Genomic DNA, 20,742 nt, shown 5'->3' on the forward strand with positions numbered 1-20,742 from the left:
TTAAAACTTCACTTGCAAAGTTGGTCAGAATATGGAAACTACACACTTTATGAAGCAGATGACATTTTCTAAATATACGTGAGGTAAGGTTTATCCTTTCGGGCCTTCCAGGTGTGATAGTTTCCTGATGCAGATTGTCCATGGGAGGACATCCTCCAGTAAGCATTTTTGAGTGGGGAGGCTGAACATCTACTACTTTAGGTAAGGGGTGTGGGAGGGAGGGCTCTGAGCTGAGGTCACCTTATTTTTTAAAGAACCTGATAAGCTTTGCACTGCATAAGGCTTGAATAGTTTAGAAAAAAACACATAGTTGCAAGTCATCCTACTTTACGACTGTGCCCCCTTCTACTTTCAATCCCATCTAATTGATAGGATTGAAAGTTAGATTGTGAAATGTTGATTGGGTGTGCTTTAACATGTACCTTACAAAAATCCACATATTCAATTAGAATCGCAAGGCGTGCACCTGAATATCAAAACCAGAATATCAAAGGCACAAGATATCGAGGACAGAATATGGTATTGAAAATATCGACAGGTAAGTACAATTTTTCTATGACTTATATATGTACCTACGTAATATATATGTATACCTTCAAGGTATGTAGATGGGGAGTTAGAAATAGTACGTGTATACTTCCCAATATTCTGTCCTTGATATTCTTGTACGATGATATTCTGGGGGTTATTATTTAGTAGTACAACCAATAATTAGGAGAGAACACACCCTTAGACTACAGTTTGAATGTTTGGTCACAGCTGAGGGACATGCCCCCCTACAAATATACTTCTAGCTCCAGCCTGCCTATCACAGTCTTTGTTCCTACATGGCATACACCACTGCAGCAGATGCACTATAGGTACAGCTGAAATGCCTAGTAGGAACATTGTTTTGGTGCCCCCTGCATTTCATTTCGATTTTCAAAAAGAATTCTATCCCCAAATATGATTTTTTTCTGTAATCAAAATAACAATGGCTCTGACCCACACCAAGTTTACTCCCAGCATGTCAGGCCATTTTTCATTTTTTTCTCTTGCCCAGGTCCCAACACTCACACTGTACTAAATAGTTTAAGGAGATGGTCACTTTGACTTTGTTCTGTGGTGGACAGGCTGCCAGGTCAAGGTTTAGAGCTACTGAAACCATCTGAGGCTCCTCTGTCAAAAGCTCACTGGCTTCCCCATGCCTAAATTAGTTGGGGAAACTCCATTTTCTGCAGGGCAGGCGCTCCTGGCCTCTTGAGTTATGTACGCCTCACATCACAACGGTCACTCAGACCTGTTGATTTCTTTATAGGATTCTTAGGCAAATCTTTAAATGAGCTACTTTTCACCCTAAACTATGATTTCACCTGAATGCTTGCTTGACACCCAGGTGCATGCTTTTGCTCGCTTTTCACCCTAGTATGATGGCAACGGCAATGTGTTACTAGAATAATCCAGCGCTCTCATATGGAGCCTATCAAACTATGCACAGGCAAAGTTACAGAGACTGCAATCACAACAGCAAAAGATGCTTTCTTATCCCAGCAATTAATTGGCAACTGTAGACACTTTTACATTGAGCCCATCTTCCGCAAAGCATTCCAATGATCTAACACACACAACCCAGATTCTGTGTCTGCAGATCATAGAAACTGATTCGCCGTGGCATTCTCCAGTTCCATGATTTGAGAACTGCAGACAGATAAAACAGCATGTGGAAAAATGCTTTTGGGTACTAATTGCAGAGGGCTACTAAGTGGCGCCACTACACTGACCTGCTCGTCCTATATAATAAAACCCCATACCTTCTTGGACCTCAAAGCCAACCTGTTTCACTGTCATTTGGCCAATCAAAATTGATCTTTGTGTAGTCCAGGAGCTGAGGGGATCTGTGGGTTACTGTGGTGCGACACACTTTAGGAGAAATGGATGCAAATTCTGTACTGCCCTAATCAGGGTGTCTGTGCCGTTTGCTTTAAAAAAACACAGCTGAAACATAGCTATTCAGCATCAATTTCTAGTAAACATGCCAAGATAGTGGAACGGATCCTAAAATTACATTTTTTGGTAAATAATACTCGTAACAAATCCAGAATAACTAATTAGAAAATAACATTAACGGAGTAAAAAGATCTGTTTTCAAAGATATTAGTTATATTATAAAAGGCGTCCATGAGCGAGTTTCATGGATTAATGGGTAGTCTCCAGAACCGGGGAGATAACTGGAGGGATAAAAAAGCAGTACTGCTTTTTTCTGAATTTTAAAAGTGTTTAGAGATTTAGGTTTGTTTGGGCCCAACAGACGGGGATATCTGTAGCGCTAAGGCCATTCAGTGTGAATAATGCCCAAACGCCAACAAGCCAACCTGTGCTCTCCAGGCCTTCATCCTTAGTAATCAAATAAGGTGATTCTAGAAAGCAAAGAGCATGAATGTCCTGCCAGTTTGCTGTCCAGCACATGGCTCAGCCAGTCGGGGGCAGTGAGCATCGGAACTTGACCCAGAGCAACGGTAATGAAAACGGTAAAGTTTAAACTGTTCTCTGTGCACCTCTCTTTGACCCCTTTAATGTTTTGGCATCTGAATTTTGAACATTTATGGCAGTTCTTTCTTATGTTTCACGTGTTATCGTGACCACATCAAGTAAAACTGCTCTGAAATACTGAGAGAGCACAAGTCTGAAAAATGTATAAGTGCACCATATTTACAAGCACGTAGTTAGTTTAAACATGCTTTTGCACACGAGTGTTTTATATTTAGAAGTGAAATACACAGAGTGTCTTATATTCAGTAGTGAAGTGTATAGAATGTTTAAGTAGAGTAACAATAATCATAACTGTGTGAGATTAATGTAGAAGTGTTGGAATGAATATGAAAACCTCATGTTCTCATGTTAAAGGAATCATGTTAGAGTTGAATAGAACTCTGAAAACCAGTATATTGTGTAGGCCTTAGGGCAATTCACAGCAAATCTAAACGTGCTGCTAAAATAATGTGAGATGGGGTTAACATGGTTCTTCCAAAAATGTATTATCGAATTAAGTTTGAAATATATGTTTTATAGATGTGTTGTTTTAGAAACGTATGCTAGTTAAGAATGTTGTTTAAATCAAGTTAATGTTTTAGAGTGCAGGGACTCGCTTCATGTAAATCAAGGAGGCCTGTACTGATAATGTCATCTCCTTTGATGTGCCATGTGCTCGTTAGAGGAGAAGTCGAGAGGTGTCCAGCACAGAGCTTCGCGTGTGCTTTACGACCTATAGATATGGTGGAGTCTGGAATTTGAGGCCCACTGCAGGACGGACTGTATGCAGGTGCGAGGGTCCTAATCAGCTAGAATGAAAGGGGCTTTGTTCAGTGGCGCTTGGCGCAGGCCTGTAGGAGTTTCCAGGAATTTCAGGGGGTATCGGCGCACTGGAGAAGAAGCCTGGGAACCAAGGTCAACTATAACGAGGGTCTTGAAGAGTACCATCATGGAGTTTACCGCGCAAAGATGTACCACGTGAGGGGCGTCCCAAGGGGCGTTTCTATTGGAAATGTGATTTGGTATTAGGGAAAGCGACCCGGGAGGAGAGTAGAGCAGATGATTTTGGGAGCCTAAGGAAGCGGATGGGTAGGCAGATAGGCTGATCAGGAAAGACCCATTATCAGAGAAGAGACAAAGAGAAGTGCGTGATCTTCTTAGGAAGTCACCACGGCTGACACCTAGAGGGGTAAAGATCTTGTTAAGTAGGGATGTCACTTAGTATAGTGTAGGGACAGACTAACCTTAATTTTCTTTTCTGTAATGACTTTGAGGTTGCAACTTGTATCCATTTTGGCAACGCTCATGTTATTTGAAATCGTACTCATTATTCTGTTTTTCAGACTCAGACTATTCAAAAAGTTCATGTTCATAGTGATACCAATTTATCTTTTGAATCTCATTTTGAGAAGTTTGTATCTTCAGTTATCTTTGACTTTATATTAAATCTTTGAAACTTAAATTTGGTCAGTGGTCATTTAGAGTGGTGTAAGTTCTTAATTGATTGACCTATTGTTAGATTGCCTTTTACTCAATGACAGGTACCAACGATCCAGTCGACTTGGTTTGGGAGCTGGTAAAGTAACTAATAACCAGTAATCCCGCGTTAGCAATACTATGGGGCTAATTACGAGTTTGCCAGTCTGATGGACCACCAATCCCGCGGTGGCAGTGCGGCTACCACCACACCGGCAGCACGACTGCCATAGGACCACGGCTACCACCAGGGATCCGTGATTCCTTGGAGTCTTGCAGTTGTCTGAGGCCCGCAATGTGCTTGCCAGTGCCTCTGTGACACCGCCAAACATATAGCGAGTTTCCACACCACCACAGTTTTCATGGCAGTGAGCCCACAATGAAAAGTGTGGCGGTGTGGAAACAAAGGGGGCCCTACATGGCCTCCTGTGGCCTCTGTGCGGGGGGGGGGGGTGTGAAGTGTACCCCTGTCTGTGTGCACCCCCAGTTCCAGCACGGCATGGACTACACAAGCCCAACTCAGACTTTTCTCCTCCCAAGATCAGAAGAATAAGTACAATTGAGCTTCACAAATGGGAACGATCATTTATGATTTTATTTTCTTTTACCTGCTTCTTCTACTATTTTTCTAAACAACTGCCCATTCCTTGAAATATCTCTTATATTAAGTGGTTTTGTAGTAATACAGTAATTGTTTTGTATCTTTTGGCTTGCATTCTATCAATTTACAGTGATTTTCCTGAAAACCAAATTTTGTCTTTTTACATTGATTGAGAGAGGCATGAAATGCAAGTTGCCTTTAGTAACCTTTGAGATGCTGTGGAAAATGCAAAGGATATTCAAACTCAGCGACAGAGCCCTGTTGAATGATAGCCTAATCAGACACACCAGTAAGCTGTTAGGTGCCTGTAGGCAAGAATGTGAGGCTGACCAACAGCCCCTGTTGAGCAGGTTGCTTGCTTGCTAGAGATTTGAACAGGCACTCTAAGGTTTTGGGAGCGTAAAACTTTCAGTATTTCGTATACCTTAAATATAATTAAAGCCTTCTTTGTTGTAGAGATGAGGTTTGTTGCGGCCTAAAATTAGGCATTCCATTCTGTTCATCAATAGCTGAAGTGCTTTGTGCGCAAGGCTAACATTCAGCCGAGGCAGACATGGACAACGGGTTTATTCCAAAGGCCCGCTTATCAATCAGCAGTTCTACTGCTGTCACCCACATCATATAGGAAGCATTTATTCACACACCTATCTTTCGTCCTGGAGGCAGGGTTAGAGATCCAGGCTGTGGAACGCACTGAACCCAGACATCAGAAGGAATCAAATACAAACTGTACAGGATGGGCCTGAAAATGGACATCCAGCAAACGTTAACGCCATCCCTCAAGGGCCAGAGATTGCAAAACATCAGGCAGGGACTTGCCCTCACTCATTCAACTCTAACTACCTCTTCCTGAATTTGGCCTTGAGCTGTGAAATAACCATAAGGCGGCACTTGATGCGCCCAAAAAACCTTACCTTAATAAATGGATGGCAAGCTTCAGCCAGACCATGCACAAAACAAAATTTTAAAGTAAAGAAAAAGAAAAGGCAAACACGAGCTTACTTTAATTTCATATGTTGTTCCAGGGTTGAGGTTTGTGAGAATAACTTCTAAGTTGTCTGGAGGGACCGTGAGTTGAGTGTACACCGTCTGCAGCCAGGGGCAGACCTCCTTGAATTTGACAGCATAGGATACAATCCTTCCATTGGTATTTTTGGGAATAGACCAGGACAGAAGAATTCCTGCGGAACCAACTCGCTCCCCTCCAAGGGACGTCGGTGCGCCAGGAACTGGAAAATAAAAGGAAACTATCCTTAGTGAGATGCCCGTGAGGTTGTGCATTTTCATTTTTGTAAAATAAATATATATACTAAATAAACATAAAACCTTCTATACTACAACGCATTGCCAGCATGGGGTACTTAAAAGTTTATAATGCTACCGAATTTTTTTTTTTTCAACTGCTGTGCTACAAAGATGCGCTTTCCAAATTCCAAGAACATTCTTTGATAAGAATGTGGAAAATGCAATACATCAAACTTCAAAAGCAGAGGGTTTTAGATCCCAGGGCACAGTATTTGTTCATATTATCTCTGAAAGAGGGTGCGGTGCAAAACGTGCCAGTATCATTTTGTTCTGCATATTCAATCTAACATCACAAGTGCTCGCGGTAGGATACAGAGTGAGTTACTGGCACGGTTCGGGACACTAGTGCAGAAATAAAGCACTTGGGATGGACGGCGCTTCCCCGGGACGGCAGGGCTCGGCCGAGGGGAGCGCTCATTTAATCACTCGCTCTGTCAGAAGAGACGGCCCGTGCTTCTTAGGGGAAAACAACGAATACATTCCTACGTTTCTCGCAGGCAGAAGGCTACGGCTAAGAACTGATCTCACTGAATGCGCGCGCCTATGCCTCAGGCTGCAGTGGGCTCTGAACAGTTCGGGCTCATGCACCCCCACAGATTTGGAAGGGGGGCCAAGTCCTTAAATCGGTAGAAACTCACTCGTTTCATTGGTGGTGACTGACTTGCTGACGGGCGAGCTGTACACTGATGCTGACACCGTAGACACGGTAACGGTGTAGCTGGCGCCTGGAATCGTGCCGGAGACATCCGCCTGAAAAGCCAAACACACAGCCTTTAACTTTTTTGTTTATTTATATGGTCACTTTTACGGCAGTCATAGGTGACATGTACCATGCACATTCCACAGCAAAACAGCTCAAATACAAGGCAGGCCAGTGGGACAGACGTTACTTTACTAGGCAGGTGCGTACCGCGATCCTAGCCGCAGTACATGCTTCGCAGAAGACACTCAAGCCAAACAGAGGGACACAAGGCAGCATGCGAAAAGCAAACACAAGTTCCCTAAACAGGGCTTTATCTTTATCTCCCAAACAAGCCCTTCCCCAAATACATCCTTTGGCACATTACCTGCGTCTCTGGAGTCCCCCACAGAAGCGAGAGCAGGAGAATGCAAGAAGTAACCATGATTATACTTTTTTGGTGCGTGGAAGTAAAATGTTCCTTTTTCTTTTTGATGGCTTCGCCGGGGAATGTTGCCCGCATTAATGATTTAGGTGCACGGCTGCCTGGCAAGTGCACAATTAATGAGCCTGTATTACTCAACGGCGCTGCCCTTCCTTTGTTAAACTATTTATGAGCCCTCGGATGACCAGCTAGAGGTGCAGGGCAGGCTTCGAGAAAAGCTCCCTACCTGTCGCTAAGGTAAAGCACCCCACATGGTGAAGTTTGCCCTGACAAATATGGCGGACGCGGTTTGGTTTTCCACCGATATTTAACAAAAGGGCCGGAGCAGGGGGCGTCATGGCTGGTTGGTGTTGCAAAGAATGTTCCCATCAGCGCTGGGCGAGTAAACAAAAGCTGACCATCCTCGCACTCTAATGAGAGCCTTACCTGATACTCCCCACCTCCCAGCTCTCTGACAGCAACAAAGCCGTGGCGCGGAGCGAGCTCCACCCGATATCTTTCCACCCGTCCGCGCGGCCGTCTCCAGCGCAGGGAAAAGGAATGTGATGAAACATTGAAGGCTCGCAGTCCCCTGGGCTCTTCGGGTTCTATTCATGAAGAAACGCAACACAAGTTGAATAAAGTCTTTCTTAGTCAAGAGTTACTATTCCAATGTCCGAGTAGGGTTGGTCAAAGTACATAATAAGCAACACGCTCACTGCATTAATCGCACAATCCCAAGTACAACGTATTCTAGAAACCTCTTAGCGAGAATAAATAACCATTTACTTTAAAATCCCCATCTCACTTCAAATGTCAGCCTACTTACTGCGCTTGTTGGTAAAGAAGGCAGTCTCCCAGCTCACCAGGCTTGTGGGGAGTATTTTTAATGCTAGATTTTTTGGACTGGGCAGGATTGCCCATCCCACTCCAGCACTCGCCCATTTTCAGCTCGACTTCCATTGGCATAACCCACACTAAGTGTCAAACAAGCATGTAACTACGTCTATATTATAACCTGAGCAACAGGTGCAAGTGAATTAGCATATTAATATGGAACTATTTTTAAAGCACATACATTTTTCGGAACACTTAGTAATACCAGTCGACTATTTACATGATTCAAAAGTGTGTAGTGAATTGCTGGAAGAAGCATATGATAATAATGTTAAAGGTAGAAAATACAAAAAAGACACTTGTTGAATTAAGAGTTAGGCACGTATAACAGTATCTGGCGTAAACCAAACTAAATACCAAGACCATATGGCCATCTATTACACAGAATTAAAACTGCTCGACCTGGTGTATTCATTCGCCAGAACAAATATGACAGTTTATTATGGGCATGAAGGAAAGAGCACGTAGGCAAGGGTCGGAGAAGTGTTCTGTTGCTCCTTCTTCAGGGCTGCTAGCTCAGCACATACAGAGCAGTTGGGGGTGAACTGCTCCTACTGTTGCAGGACCAAGGCTGATTTGCATTACGTTTGTCCATCGCTGAAGTTGCAGAGTGAGTGAAAAATATTGAAATGAGGCTCAGAATGATTGCCAATGGCTGATATTAATCAATGATTCCTCTGATTACTGCTCTGTATTTCTCAAGGTGGCACCATAAGTTCAATGGGTATGTTCAGACATATGTGGGTCATATGCTTGCTGTATCAAAGTACTCCGGCTGCACTTCACTAATAAGGCTCAATAATGTTTTAACACATATACAGTTGCTTTTTTTCCCATTCAGAAGCAGCATGGCCAGCCAGTTTCTTTTGTCCCCAATTAAAGGGGACATGGCCTAGCATTTTGGCTGGACTGCTGCTATTGTTGCATGACCAATAGGACTTTGCCTAAGGGTGGTCCTTTGCCTGAAGTGGCAAAAAATGGACTGTAGTCTAGAGTAATTGCCAGTGGATGCTACCAATTCAAGCCTGCTTTCAAGCCTGCTACTCATCCCTTTTTCATATTTCTCACTTAGATTCCCATTAGCCCAACTGGCATGCCATGATATGGGTCCTTTGCTTGCCGTGCCATAGTACTCAAGCTGCAACTTACAAAACCGAGAAGTAATGGAGCCCCTAGGCATAATAACCTGCCCACAGCAATCTTTAAATCTGAGCCACTTTTCTAGAGCAGTGCAGTGAGCAGCATCTTTAACAATATATTACTGTTAGAAAAGGGGGTCTCTAGTTGGCAGAGGCAGGTATCTTAGTCCAAGTAGGGACCCTTCTTCCTAGTCAGGGTAAGGGGGATACACTTCTAAAATAACCCCTGCTCAACCCCTTGGTAGCTTGGCCCGAACTGACAGGCTTATCCCAGAGGCAGTGTTTAAAGCATCTGTGAACACATACAGTAATTTAGTCAAAATTCTACAAATGGACACCACACCAGTTTAGAAAAATAGCTAATCTTTACCTAAACCAAACAAGAACAAAATGGCAAAAATCCACAATACAGTGATAAAAATATGACTTTCAAATGGTAGAAATAGTTCAGTTCAAAGCAAATTGCAGATGCGACACTTTTCACACAAAGTGCCTTGGATGCGTCGCACACACAAACTAAAAGGGTTGCAGGGAAGGTGATGCCTTGGTTCCTCACACTCAGTGAAGGTGATACATCGGTTCTTTTCTCCGGGGGAGGTGATGCATCGGTTCCTTATTGCTGCGCAGGGAAGGTGATGCGTCGGTTCCTTACTGGAGAGGAGGTGATGAATGAGGTTTCCTACTGAGTGGGGAGATAATGCATCGGTTTCTTACTGCATCCCCCAACGATGCAAAAGACCTGGTGCCTCGCTGCGATGCAACGTCCGGGATGATGCGTGGGTTCTTGCAGCCGCACAGGAGGACTTGCATCGGAATCGGTGTGGTGATCTCGGACCTCGGAATCCAGTGCCCTTGATACAGCATACAGAGATTTTTTCGAGCCACGAGCAGGCGCTGCATCAGTTTCTTCTGCTGCACGACGACGATGCGTTGGAAACAGGTCGGATGCTTCTCGTTGTTATGTTGCTTTTCTAGCTCCCACAGCCAAAACAACCTCCAGAGGCCCAGAACAGCTACAGGTACCTCTTGGCAGGTCAGAACTCCAAGCAATGAAGTTCAGGGGAGCTGGGGGTGAAGTCGCCGTGTCCCTGAGACTTCAGAACAGGAGGCAAGCTCTTCTACAAGCCCTTGGAGATCTTCCTCAAGCAGGGGACACAGCAAACAGCAAAGTCCTTTTCCCTTTCCTTGGCAGAAAGCAGCCACTGCAGGCCAACCTAAGGCAGCAAACAGCACAGGGGCAGTATTCCTCATCAGTTTCCCGGGCTCTTCTCCTTGGCAAAGGTTTCTCTTGATTTACCAGAAGTGATCTAACAGTCTGGGTTCTGGGCCCCTCTTTTTATAATAGAAAATCCTTTGTTCTCAGGAGGCAGAGCGTGTTTGTGCCCAGCCAAAACCAGTTCTGTCCTCACTGGTGCTGCTTCTGGCAGGAGGGGGGGGGAGAGCATTGTCCTTGGCAGACCAAGCCTATTCAGGTGTGAAAGAACTCTCCTCCCCCTACTCTGAATGCAGCCCAGGTCTTTTCAGCCCAGCCCGACACACCCTGGAAAGGTAGGGCACACTTCAACCCTCCAAGTGGCTGTCTGAATAGAATGCACATCCCCAGGTCCTGTCACACCAAAGCTAGACAGTTAATACACAACCTAGCAGAGCCACACTGGATGGTTAGGCAAGAAAATACCTACTTTCTAAAAGTGGTATTTTCAAACCCACAACGTAAAAATCACCCTCACTAAAAGATGCATCTTAACATTCTGAGTTCAGGCATATCAAACTTTATTTTTCTATCTTGTTCCCATGGGCAGTTATGCTTATAAGATGTTAAAAGCACACTCCCCATTCTATCCTATGGGGACAGATAGCCTTACAATAGAGAAAAACGAAATTGGCAGTATTTCACTATCAGGTCATGCCACACACATCAGGGCATATCCTACCTTTCACATACACTGCACCCTGCCCACAGGGGTACCTTAGTCCTACCTTAAGGGTGACTCATATGTACAAGGAAAGCGAATTCCATTACCGCCGCATTTAGATCTATCCAGAAATCAATTGGAGATTTGTCTTATCGCCCCCTATTAAAATCAATATCAGCTAAACTATTGCCTTCCCTAACATATGGGAGTGAGGTGCTCAATGGGAGCGATGCAGAGATTATAAATACTTCGGTAGCAAAAACCTATCGTCATTTATTTTCACTCCCTAAGAATGCCTCACAATCACAAGTAAGGTTGGAATTTGGTCTGAACGACCAATCTTGTGCAAGAAAAGGAAACATAATGAAGGTGTGGAACAGAATAAAAAATGATTATGACAACGAAATGTCCCGCCTTCTTTGGCAAGAAGTAAGCACCAACCGTTCCCTAACTATTTTCGCCTATTTAAAATCTGCAATCAAGGACTATGGTTTAGCTTCTATTTGGAACAACACGGTCAAACAGGAGAGCTTCAAAAAGACAGTAAACAAAATCACGGACTATCTTTCTTTGATAAAGGACAAAGATAATTTCACTAAAAGACACCATGCGTGGCCAATAGTAAATGGTTTTAAGAAAAAGAAGATCCAAACCTATTTGGAAACATCATGGACCAAACAAAATAAACAAATCTTTATGAATGCTAGGTTTGGTATCTTTCCAGGCTCATGTCATTTGGCACCATGGAAAAGACCTGAAGAATTCGGGGCGTGTACGCTTTGTAAATCGGGTCAAGAAAACATCATACACCTAATGTGCCTTTGCCCGAACCTGGAAGTCGAAAGAAAAGCTGTACTTAAGAAACTATTTAATGAACGTGGTATAAGGACCTGTAGACAGGCTCTTATGGCAAGCTTAGATCCCGAAGACCTAGCAATTAATTCAGCATTTGTGAAATTTCTTATATTGGCCAAGAAAAAGTTGGACGCTTGTGTTTGAATTTTGTGTAACTACTCTCAAGATGATTAATGGAATAATTTTAATGGGTCAGAGTACTTTTTATTGTTTTATGAGAAGTATTTGAATATAAGCGATGCATCAATGTTTAAGTATTGTATACATTTTTTTATATCCGTTTTGGAAGATTTTAATTAATCAAACAAATAAATAAACATGAAACATGACTCATATGTAAGAAAAGGGAAGGTTGGGGCCTGGCAAGTGAGTGCACTTGCCAGGTCGACATGGCAGTAGCAGACTGCACACAGGCTCTGCATCGGCAGGCCTGAGTTACATTTACAGACTACTTATGTGGGCGACACAATCAGTGCTACAGGCCCACTAGCATCATTTGATTTACAGGCCTTGAGCACACACAGTGCACTGTACTAAGGACTGACTAGTAAATCAAATATGCCAATCATGGAATCACTAATCCATAACAACAATTTACAAAGGGAGCACTTGCACTTTGGCACTGACGTACAGTGGCAAAGTGTCCAAAGCATCTAGACCAGCAAAACAAAGTTCAACACACAGCAATAAAAAAACGGAGGCAAAGCAAAAAAACAGGGGAAGCCCACGCCAATGAGGCCAGGTCTGTTAGATTTGTAATGTTATTTCCGTAATGCACTGAATCGAAATGCTCCCTTTGCTATGCTCAAATTCTATTCTGTGTTGTCTAAGTTAGCATTCATGGCGCCATCTTTATTGGTGCCATCTTGTTCTGTAACTAAGATCAAGTTTTTGACTCAGGTTGCTTGCCTCAGCAGAAAGCTGCTGGGATGCATTTGCATCTCCAAGGTTAGGTCTCACTGAAGCATGAGAAAATTGCTTGTTAACGCATACCTTCCCCTGAGATAGAAGGTGCCCCCACTATTCCAGCTGCAAGCACAGACTGTATGACCTCGCCAGAGAGATAGTGTGTGCCCGGTATTAGACTTTAGCTCATCTCTGTGTGCCCCTATGTTCTTTGCTGCTCTCTGTGGAAAGTTACTGGGTGGGTGTGTCTTGTGTTGATGCTCAAATGTACAATTATTCCCGTTATTCTGGGCAAAGTCAGTCCTTCGTCAGCCATCCTAGGAGGCTGGTCAGACTGGACTCCACTGCAGTGTACTTTATTAATAAACTAGTTTTCTTGTATTCTCTACTACGTCATTGACTCGTTATTGTTTATAAGGCATGAGGAGGTCGAGAGTGACCCGGGTGACCCTAGTGGGCCACTTCCTCCAGGTCTAACAATTAGTAATTAGTTTGGTACCACCATCGTGGCTGGGGGCCCACATAGTCCCCATCCCCAAAAAAGGAGCAGAGGTGACCCACAGAACCACAGGCTGATAGCCCTAGTTGATGTGGATGCATTCTTTGCTTCATTGATTTTGAGGGATCTACAGGAGTGGGCTATGCGGGCAAGCTTAATTCCCTGGATTTAGCAGGGTTCCATAAAAATGTCAGAAACGTCAAAAACATTGTGGGTCCTGCCTTCTAAGTCCATAAGACTATCAGTAATAAACGATCCTTTCATGCATGCCTCATTGATTATATAAAAGCATTTGACAGTGTCAGTAGGGTCAGGTTATGGCGGAAGCTGAGTAACTGGGGCTTTACCGCAAAAAATATTAAATTCCATCAATGGTTTCTATTCTAATAGCTGGGTTCAAGATAAATTCAGCAGCGAAGGCACCTTGTCTAAGAAACTCTACATTGATAAGGGCCTAAAATATGGCTGTGTTCAGGCTCAATTTCTTTTCAACTTATTTACCGCTGACATTGAAACAGCCTTAAAAGAACAAAAATCGCGTCTACCGAGACGCAATGGCCAAACTCTGTACATAATGCACCATGCAGGCAACACATTGCTGTATTTTTCTGAAGTTGGGCTACAATCTTCTCTTAACAATGTGTTTACCTACTGTACGAGAAATAGCATAGAAATAAATCCAGGGGAAAAAAAATTGTCACATTTACAAAGATTCGTAAGTGGGGATCATTGGTCATGCTAACTAGGAAAGCATCAAATTAGTAAGACTAACTTTCATAAATAACTTGACAATGAATTTCCATCTTCTGGCGCTTCTTCCGCTCACATGGATGCCCTGCAAATACAGGTCTAAGGGACAGTGCAAAATAATGAACAACCTCACAGGCCCTCCATTTTGCCCTCATTGCAAGTTATAGAAACTAAACTTCTGCCTTCATCAAGTTATGGTCGGTCTTGAAGCATTCCCCTATACATTTGGTGACTCGTTAAAAAACAATACATCTAGACTCTTTTGCTAAATATTCAATCTTCACAAGAGAACCCCAGATAAGACTAGAATTCGGCCTCATTGAACAAACATTGGTTCGGAGGGCTGCTTTACTGAAGTTCTGGTTTATCTTAAAGAAGGCCGAAGGCGGGAGTTTAACATTTCATCTGGGCAAAGATCGGTTAAATAAGTTAGCATCTCCCTGGCAGGTGATGGTGCAGAAGCTTTCGGAAGTGCTCGAATTGAACCATAGGCGGGTCTGAACATATCGTATGGGGCCTTTAAGATGCTATTAGGGAAGGTTGTAAAAAAGCTGTCAGTGAGTAAAGATCTTTTAACCCTTTAATCAAAAGCTCATAATACATTAGCAATTTGCATCTGTAACTTATACAGAGCTGAAACCCGACCTTAGATGTCACTGCCCTTATTCCAAAATTACAAGCGAAGGTTTTTAAGACTACAAATGGGTCTTTATGATGCAGATAAGGATCGTATTGGTAAGGTGGGCACTCGGGCAATGGCCGAGGTGCCGGTATCCGAGCTCCAGCTGTGGCATGCTTTTTTGGGCAGCTTGCGAGGGAGTGGGGGAGAATGAGGGGAATTTGGGCGGTGTCCTTGTTCAGGGGCCTGAGTGGCATTTATGGAGGAAGATAGGCATCCACTACCTCCCTTTTATCAATGGGCAGAGGTGTCACTCCCTTTCTTTTGCTGGTCAAGGCCATTAATGTATGCATATTGAGTGGGGCAGGAGGCCTGAGCAGAAGTGGCCTCACTTGTTTTCAGGTGTGTTTTAACAGTGTGAACTAGTCCATTAATTCTTTGTATCTAAAAAAGTAAAGAAAATATGCCTCTGTCAGAGACTCCTTCCCCTTCTTTTTTATAAAACTTCGCCGAAGCAGTGTTTTGCGGAAAGTCAATATGCAAATGTGGCCCTTTTTTTTTAGTGTGCCTGGGCCAATTGGTAATCCCAATCTAATCCTGGATAAGGGTCTCAAAGCTGGAAGTTACTACGAGAGGACAGCTATTGCCGCTTCTGCTTCTACCACATAGATGCCAAGGTTTCGGATTGCTATGTGTGACATGGTCATAATTTTGAGTTATTAGGGGTGACATTTCAACGACTGAGTGACCCTTTCTACCGAGTAAAATCAAGCAAAATGAATGCGTCCGTGTCCTTGTGTAAAGTAACTGATACTCATAAAGCGGGTCGAGTTTGCGCTATATAAAATCGGGAGGAAAAAAGAAAAAAAAAGCAATGGGAAAAGGCTTTAAAATTTCATAAGGAGTTTTAGCTCAAGCTGATAAAAATCTTTAAATGCTGAGCGGCCTACCGCCCAGGCTTGACCATGCCGTCCGCTACCTGCATGTTCAGTGGCACCATAATCACTGGCGCTAGGTCACCCCGGCCCAAAACGAGTTAGTGCGCTTTCGCACAAAACTACCAATACAGACTGCGTCACTGCACAGTTCTATGGCCCCAGACACATCCGGATCACCGCTGCGCGCTTTCCAAGTCATAATAACTAAGTTAAGTACAATTAGAATTAGCAGGCACAGTACGTTCTTTACGAGGTGAGCCGGCGCTGCGGCAACAGGATGGTCTTAGACGCCCACATTCATGGACTAATTTACTCCTGCAACAACCAACGCCAATTCACATCATTCTGGCAGGCACTGTGCACACAGTGGACTGGTGCCTGTACTATGGCCTGAGGAGGGCCTGGTTCTATATCAGTCTGGCGTGTGGGGTTGGCAGAGGTCGGGTTAATCCAGTCGCGGCAGGATCAATTTAATTTATAAACCTTCCTGCACGGCGAGCCGCGCCTCTTTCATCATGTCGCCAGTTGTCTCTTTCACAAGTCTGCCACTTGTAGCAGTAAGAGCAGGTCCAGTCGGACTTCAAAACATGCTGCCTGTAACATTTGCGCCACAGACGTGAGCATTTGTTCTCAAAAACACTGTGGCTTGGAACACAACGGAAGTAGCCATTGGACAGTTCCGGTGCTAACACCTAATGGCAGTCACTGAATACAATTTGCCATGTGGTGTCGGGTCGGTGTACTTTGTTATATACATTGTAGCAGCTAATAGAGCTGCTTGTGTGCCGATGAGTCAGCCCCTGATTTGCTGAGGAGAAGCTCAGAGAGCGCATTGCTACTGCAGCTTTCTCAGTATGGTACATTTTAGCATCTCTCCTGCTTCACAGAGGAGGGCTATAATGCGTGATATTGCATTTAGTGCGGTGATGCGGACCATCGCACTCAAATGTGTTAGCCTCACGCCTGATGCGTGATACTTGGCAGGGCTGCTACCAGAAGGAAACTCTGGCGCATGTATTGTGTATCTACACCAGCTTTGAGTAGGAAAGACGTTACTGGTTAAAACCCGCATTTAGATATTTAAATATGCAGGTCTGCCAGGAGGATATTAATCACTGCTTACAGGGCAAGGCCAGCAGACATATCACCTGCTTTATAAAGTTTATGGACACTGTAGTTGTGAGATTAAACAGACAGAGAGCCCAGGAAGAAACATTTTGTGTACTGTATCTATCTGCATTTATGCACCATGCACTTTTCATCTGATCTCCTTGTTCCAGCCCCCTTTTGAAGAGAACAGGTATGGTTACCTGCCCGGAACACTTATACAAACATTTGGTGCTTTATACCTTATTAAGACTATATTTACTTTATTTCTTTTTTAATTTCAAATTTGTTTTTATTGGTTTTAAAGGCAAGAAAAAATTGGCAAGCAAGACAGCATACATGTAGCAGGCATATAAAGTGAGCGAGACAGACAGGCATGTCTTCTCTAAGAGACGTCGAAGAAGCAAGTACAATATGCCAACACAGCGAATCACTGCCGATGTTATGGTGAAGATGCCATGCACGAAAATCAATCAAACAAAGCAAGAAAAAGGAGAACCAAACCCCCCTCCCTGTACCCAACTTCCCCCCTCCTCCCCCCTCCCCGACCAGTATGCCGTATGTCTGGAGCTTCCGGAGCGACACGTACAGGGTAGTGTGTTTCGGGGTGTGCAAGCTCAATGGGGCTCTCCCCGTGGGCCTGTGAGTCGTAGAATGCGGAGATATTTCGGGCATGTTACCTCGTGAAACTCTCTGGACAAGAGGGACAGAAGTGGTTGCCAGACTTTCTGATAGGAGTCGGTGGTATGTGTGAGCGTGGCCTGGATGCGTTCCATGCCCAAAGTGAACCATAATTTATGTAGCCAGCCGGTGTGGGTGGGTGTAGTGGCGGATCCCCAGAGTGACAGGATATGTTGTGATGCTGCTTGCATGGCAACGCCCATCTGTTTGCCGCGAGGAGATCTCAAAGGGAATGTAAGTGCGTTGGGCAGCCCCAAGATTGTGTACGCCGGGAAGCGCGGTATTTCAGTGTCAAAGGTGGAGTCGATGTCGTCCAGAACTGCTTTCCAATATGTTTGCAGTGCAGGGCAGTCCCACAGGATATGGGTCAAAGTGCCTTTTCCACCACAGCCCCTCCAACACAGCGCACTTCGAAGTGGGTTGCCTTGATTGAGTCTAGCCGGGGTGAGATGCCAGTATATGGCCAATTTCACCGCTGCCTCTCTGGCGCTAGTATTGCGAGTCGTGTGTGCGGCCCTGTAGTGTATGAATTCCCATTCCTTGGGATAGCATTTTATAAAGGTCCGAAATAAGGTGCCTATCGGAGTCTTTTGTCACCAGCCATTTTTCGAATGGGGTCATTTGCCGACTAACTAGGGGGGCGTAATCCGGGCCCAGGAGCCAATGGCGGAGTTGGAAGTATTGGAACATGTGGGGCTTGGTGACTCCGTAGCCCTGCGTAACATCGGCAAGGGGGAGAAAGCCGTTTAAGTCAAAGAGGTGGCCGGCAGAACGGCAGTCCGTAACACGCCACTGTGGGAAGGCTTGAGGATCGGTGCCTGTCGGGAATGCCGGGTTGTCGAAGAGGGGAGTGAGGGGGGAGGGGAAAGTTGTTAGGTTTCTCCTGACTGCCACTGTGTCCCAAGTGTTCATAATGGTGCGCATGATGGGGGAGCGGAGGAGATATCGTGGTCTATGCTGGCGGGCTAGGAATGGGATCTTCCACAGTGACGTCTGGGCCATCGCTCTATCTTGAAAGAGCCATCTCTTCTCAGACTCTGGTCTGTACCACTCCACCAAGTAGCGGAGTTGTGAGGCCTGAAAGTATTGTAGGAGGTTGGGGATCCCGAGACCCCCCTCGTCAACTCCTCTGTACGCCACCAGTTTATGCAGTCGTGCGCGTTTCTTTGCCCATATGAACTGGTGGAAAGCGGTCTGCAAGTCAGCCAGCGCACCAGGTGGCGGTAGCACTGGGAGAGTCTGGAAGACATACAAGATCTTAGGTAATGCTGACATTTTAACGGCCGCTATGCGGCCCAGCAAGGAGAGGGGCTGTTTCGACCACCGCGTAAGGTCGGCTCGGATCTGGGAAACAAGCGTTTTATAGTTAAGGGTCACCGTCGAGTCCGTGGAGGAGGTGAGAGTAATCCCCAAATATGGGAGTTGCGGAGAAGATTGTAAGCCGCAACCAAAGTCCGGTGACGGGGTGTGAGGACGGGCATTGCTACCCAGCGGCAAGATCAAGGACTTTCCCCGATTGATTTTAAAGCCAGATATCGCTCCAAAGCTCTCCAGTTCTTCCAGGAAGGCCGGTATAGAGTAGGATGGGCGGTCAAGTGCGGCAATGATATCGTCGGCATAGAGCCCCACCACGTGAGGCTCATGACCGAAGGTAATGCCGCTGATGCGGGGATCGTCACGGATTTTTTGCGCTAGGGGTTCCACGTACAGGGCGAACAAGAGGGGCAAGAGAGGGCACCCCTGGCGTGTGCCATGTTGTATCTCGAAGGGTTCTGATTTAAGGCTGCCTAACCGAACCCGGGCCATTGGGCGGTGGTAGCAGCTCGCGATCCAGGCCTGAAATCGGTCGCCCAGCCCATAATGCCGTAGGACTGTCCGCAAATAGGTCCAGTCGACGCGGTCGAACGCCTCCTCCGCGTCGATTGCCAATAGCGCCGAGTCAGAGTCCTGAAAGTGAGTCTTGTCTACGAGATGTAGCAACCGCTTAGTATTATCACTGCATTGGCGGTTCGGGACAAAGCCCGACTGATCCGGTTCGAGGACGCCCGGTAGGCAAGGGCCCAGGCGGGCCGCCAATACCCCCGTGAACAATTTCAGATCTAAATTAAGTAAGGAGATGGGGCGAAACGCAGCGCAGTGTGTCGGGGGTTTGCCCGGTTTGGGCAACACCACTATTTCTGCCGCCAGCATATCCGGGGGTATGGAGCTCGGGCCATCGAATGAGTTAAATAACCTCGTGAGTACTGGAGCTAGTATCTGGCCGAAAAGTTTATAGAAGCCTGAAGAAAATCCATCAGGTACAGGTGATTTGAGCGGGCGTAAGCGCGAGATGGCGGCCAGGACTTCGTCCAGGCGAATAGGAGCCTCCAGGGCCTCTGTGTTCGTCTGGGACAGTGGCGTGATGTCCGCCGAGCGCAAGTATGCGTCAATGGCGGCTGGCGATACCTTATCCTCACTGTACAGGGAGGCGTAGAAGGAGCGAAAGGCATCGGCGACTTGCGACTCATCGGTAAGGGTCTCACCGGAGTCGTTTAGAAGAGTGGTGATTTTCGAGCGTTGAGTCTTAGCCTTTAAGGTGCTGGCCAGAAGGCGTCCGGTGCGGTTGCCCCCTACATAGTAGGTATGGCGAAGTCGAAGGGCGGCAAATTCGGCTCTGTCAGTATCAAGGCTAGCCAATTGAGCCCTAGCGGCCTTCAGTTGGCGCCAAATTCTCGGAGCGCAGGTACGGCTGTGGGCTCTCTCTAGTTCAGCTACTTGTGCCGTGAGGTCAACCATTTTTTCTTTGCGGATTCTAGCGTCAGCGGCCGCAATGGCGATCAGTTCCCCCTGGACCACGGCCTTCAGGGCTCCCCAGAGAGCTGACACCGAGGTTGCGGGGTTATCATTTATAGCAAGGTAGTCAAAAATGCATTGATGGATCTGTTTATGAACAGCCGGCCGTTGCAAAAGGGGTCGTTGAGCCGCCATGACCCACTGACGCGTGGAGTCTTGGGAATACTGAGCGTCAGCTTTACCGCGTCATGGTCAGAGAGGGCCGCCGGAACTATAGAAACGTCCGTGACCTGAGGGACCAAATTCGAAGAGCCCAAGAAGTGGTCTAACCGCGCGTATGTGTGATGTACATGGGAATAGAAGGTGAAGCGTTCTGTGTTGGGGTGCGCCTTTCTCCAGAGATCCACCAAACCCCTTTCTCGTAGCCATGACCCGCCCTCCACAGACAGCGCTCCTGTGTCCCCATAGCGGTGCCCAGACCTATCTTTATTCGTGTCCATGACCAAATTGAGGTCCCCCCCAATGAGCAGCTGAGAGTTGGGTGACTGAAATGTTTCAGAGAGTGCAGTTTTCAAAAATGGTTCCTGACCTGTGTTTGGAGCATATATGGAGCCAATTGTCAGTGCCCTGTTCCCCGTATGGAAGGTGTAGGCCAGGAGGCGACCCCTAA

General features: G+C 45.7%; 1 protein-coding gene across 1 annotated transcript in view; it reads right to left on the bottom strand.

The window, feature by feature from the left end:
• PTPRQ (protein tyrosine phosphatase receptor type Q) overlaps nucleotides 1-20,742 on the bottom strand; it is a 1,500,794-nt gene that overhangs the window by 1,087,167 nt on the left and 392,885 nt on the right. Inside the window, exons 12-14 of the mRNA XM_078647981.1 lie at nucleotides 7,441-7,601; nucleotides 6,529-6,640; nucleotides 5,588-5,814 (exon numbers count right to left, since the gene is read on the bottom strand). Of these exons, the coding sequence (XP_078504107.1) occupies nucleotides 5,588-5,814; nucleotides 6,529-6,640; nucleotides 7,441-7,601 (500 nt within the window). The remainder of the gene's footprint in view (nucleotides 1-5,587; nucleotides 5,815-6,528; nucleotides 6,641-7,440; nucleotides 7,602-20,742) is intronic.

This window comes from Lissotriton helveticus, chromosome 1_1 (assembly GCF_964261635.1).
Source record: "Lissotriton helveticus chromosome 1_1, aLisHel1.1, whole genome shotgun sequence".
Classification (NCBI taxonomy): domain Eukaryota; kingdom Metazoa; phylum Chordata; class Amphibia; order Caudata; family Salamandridae; genus Lissotriton; species Lissotriton helveticus.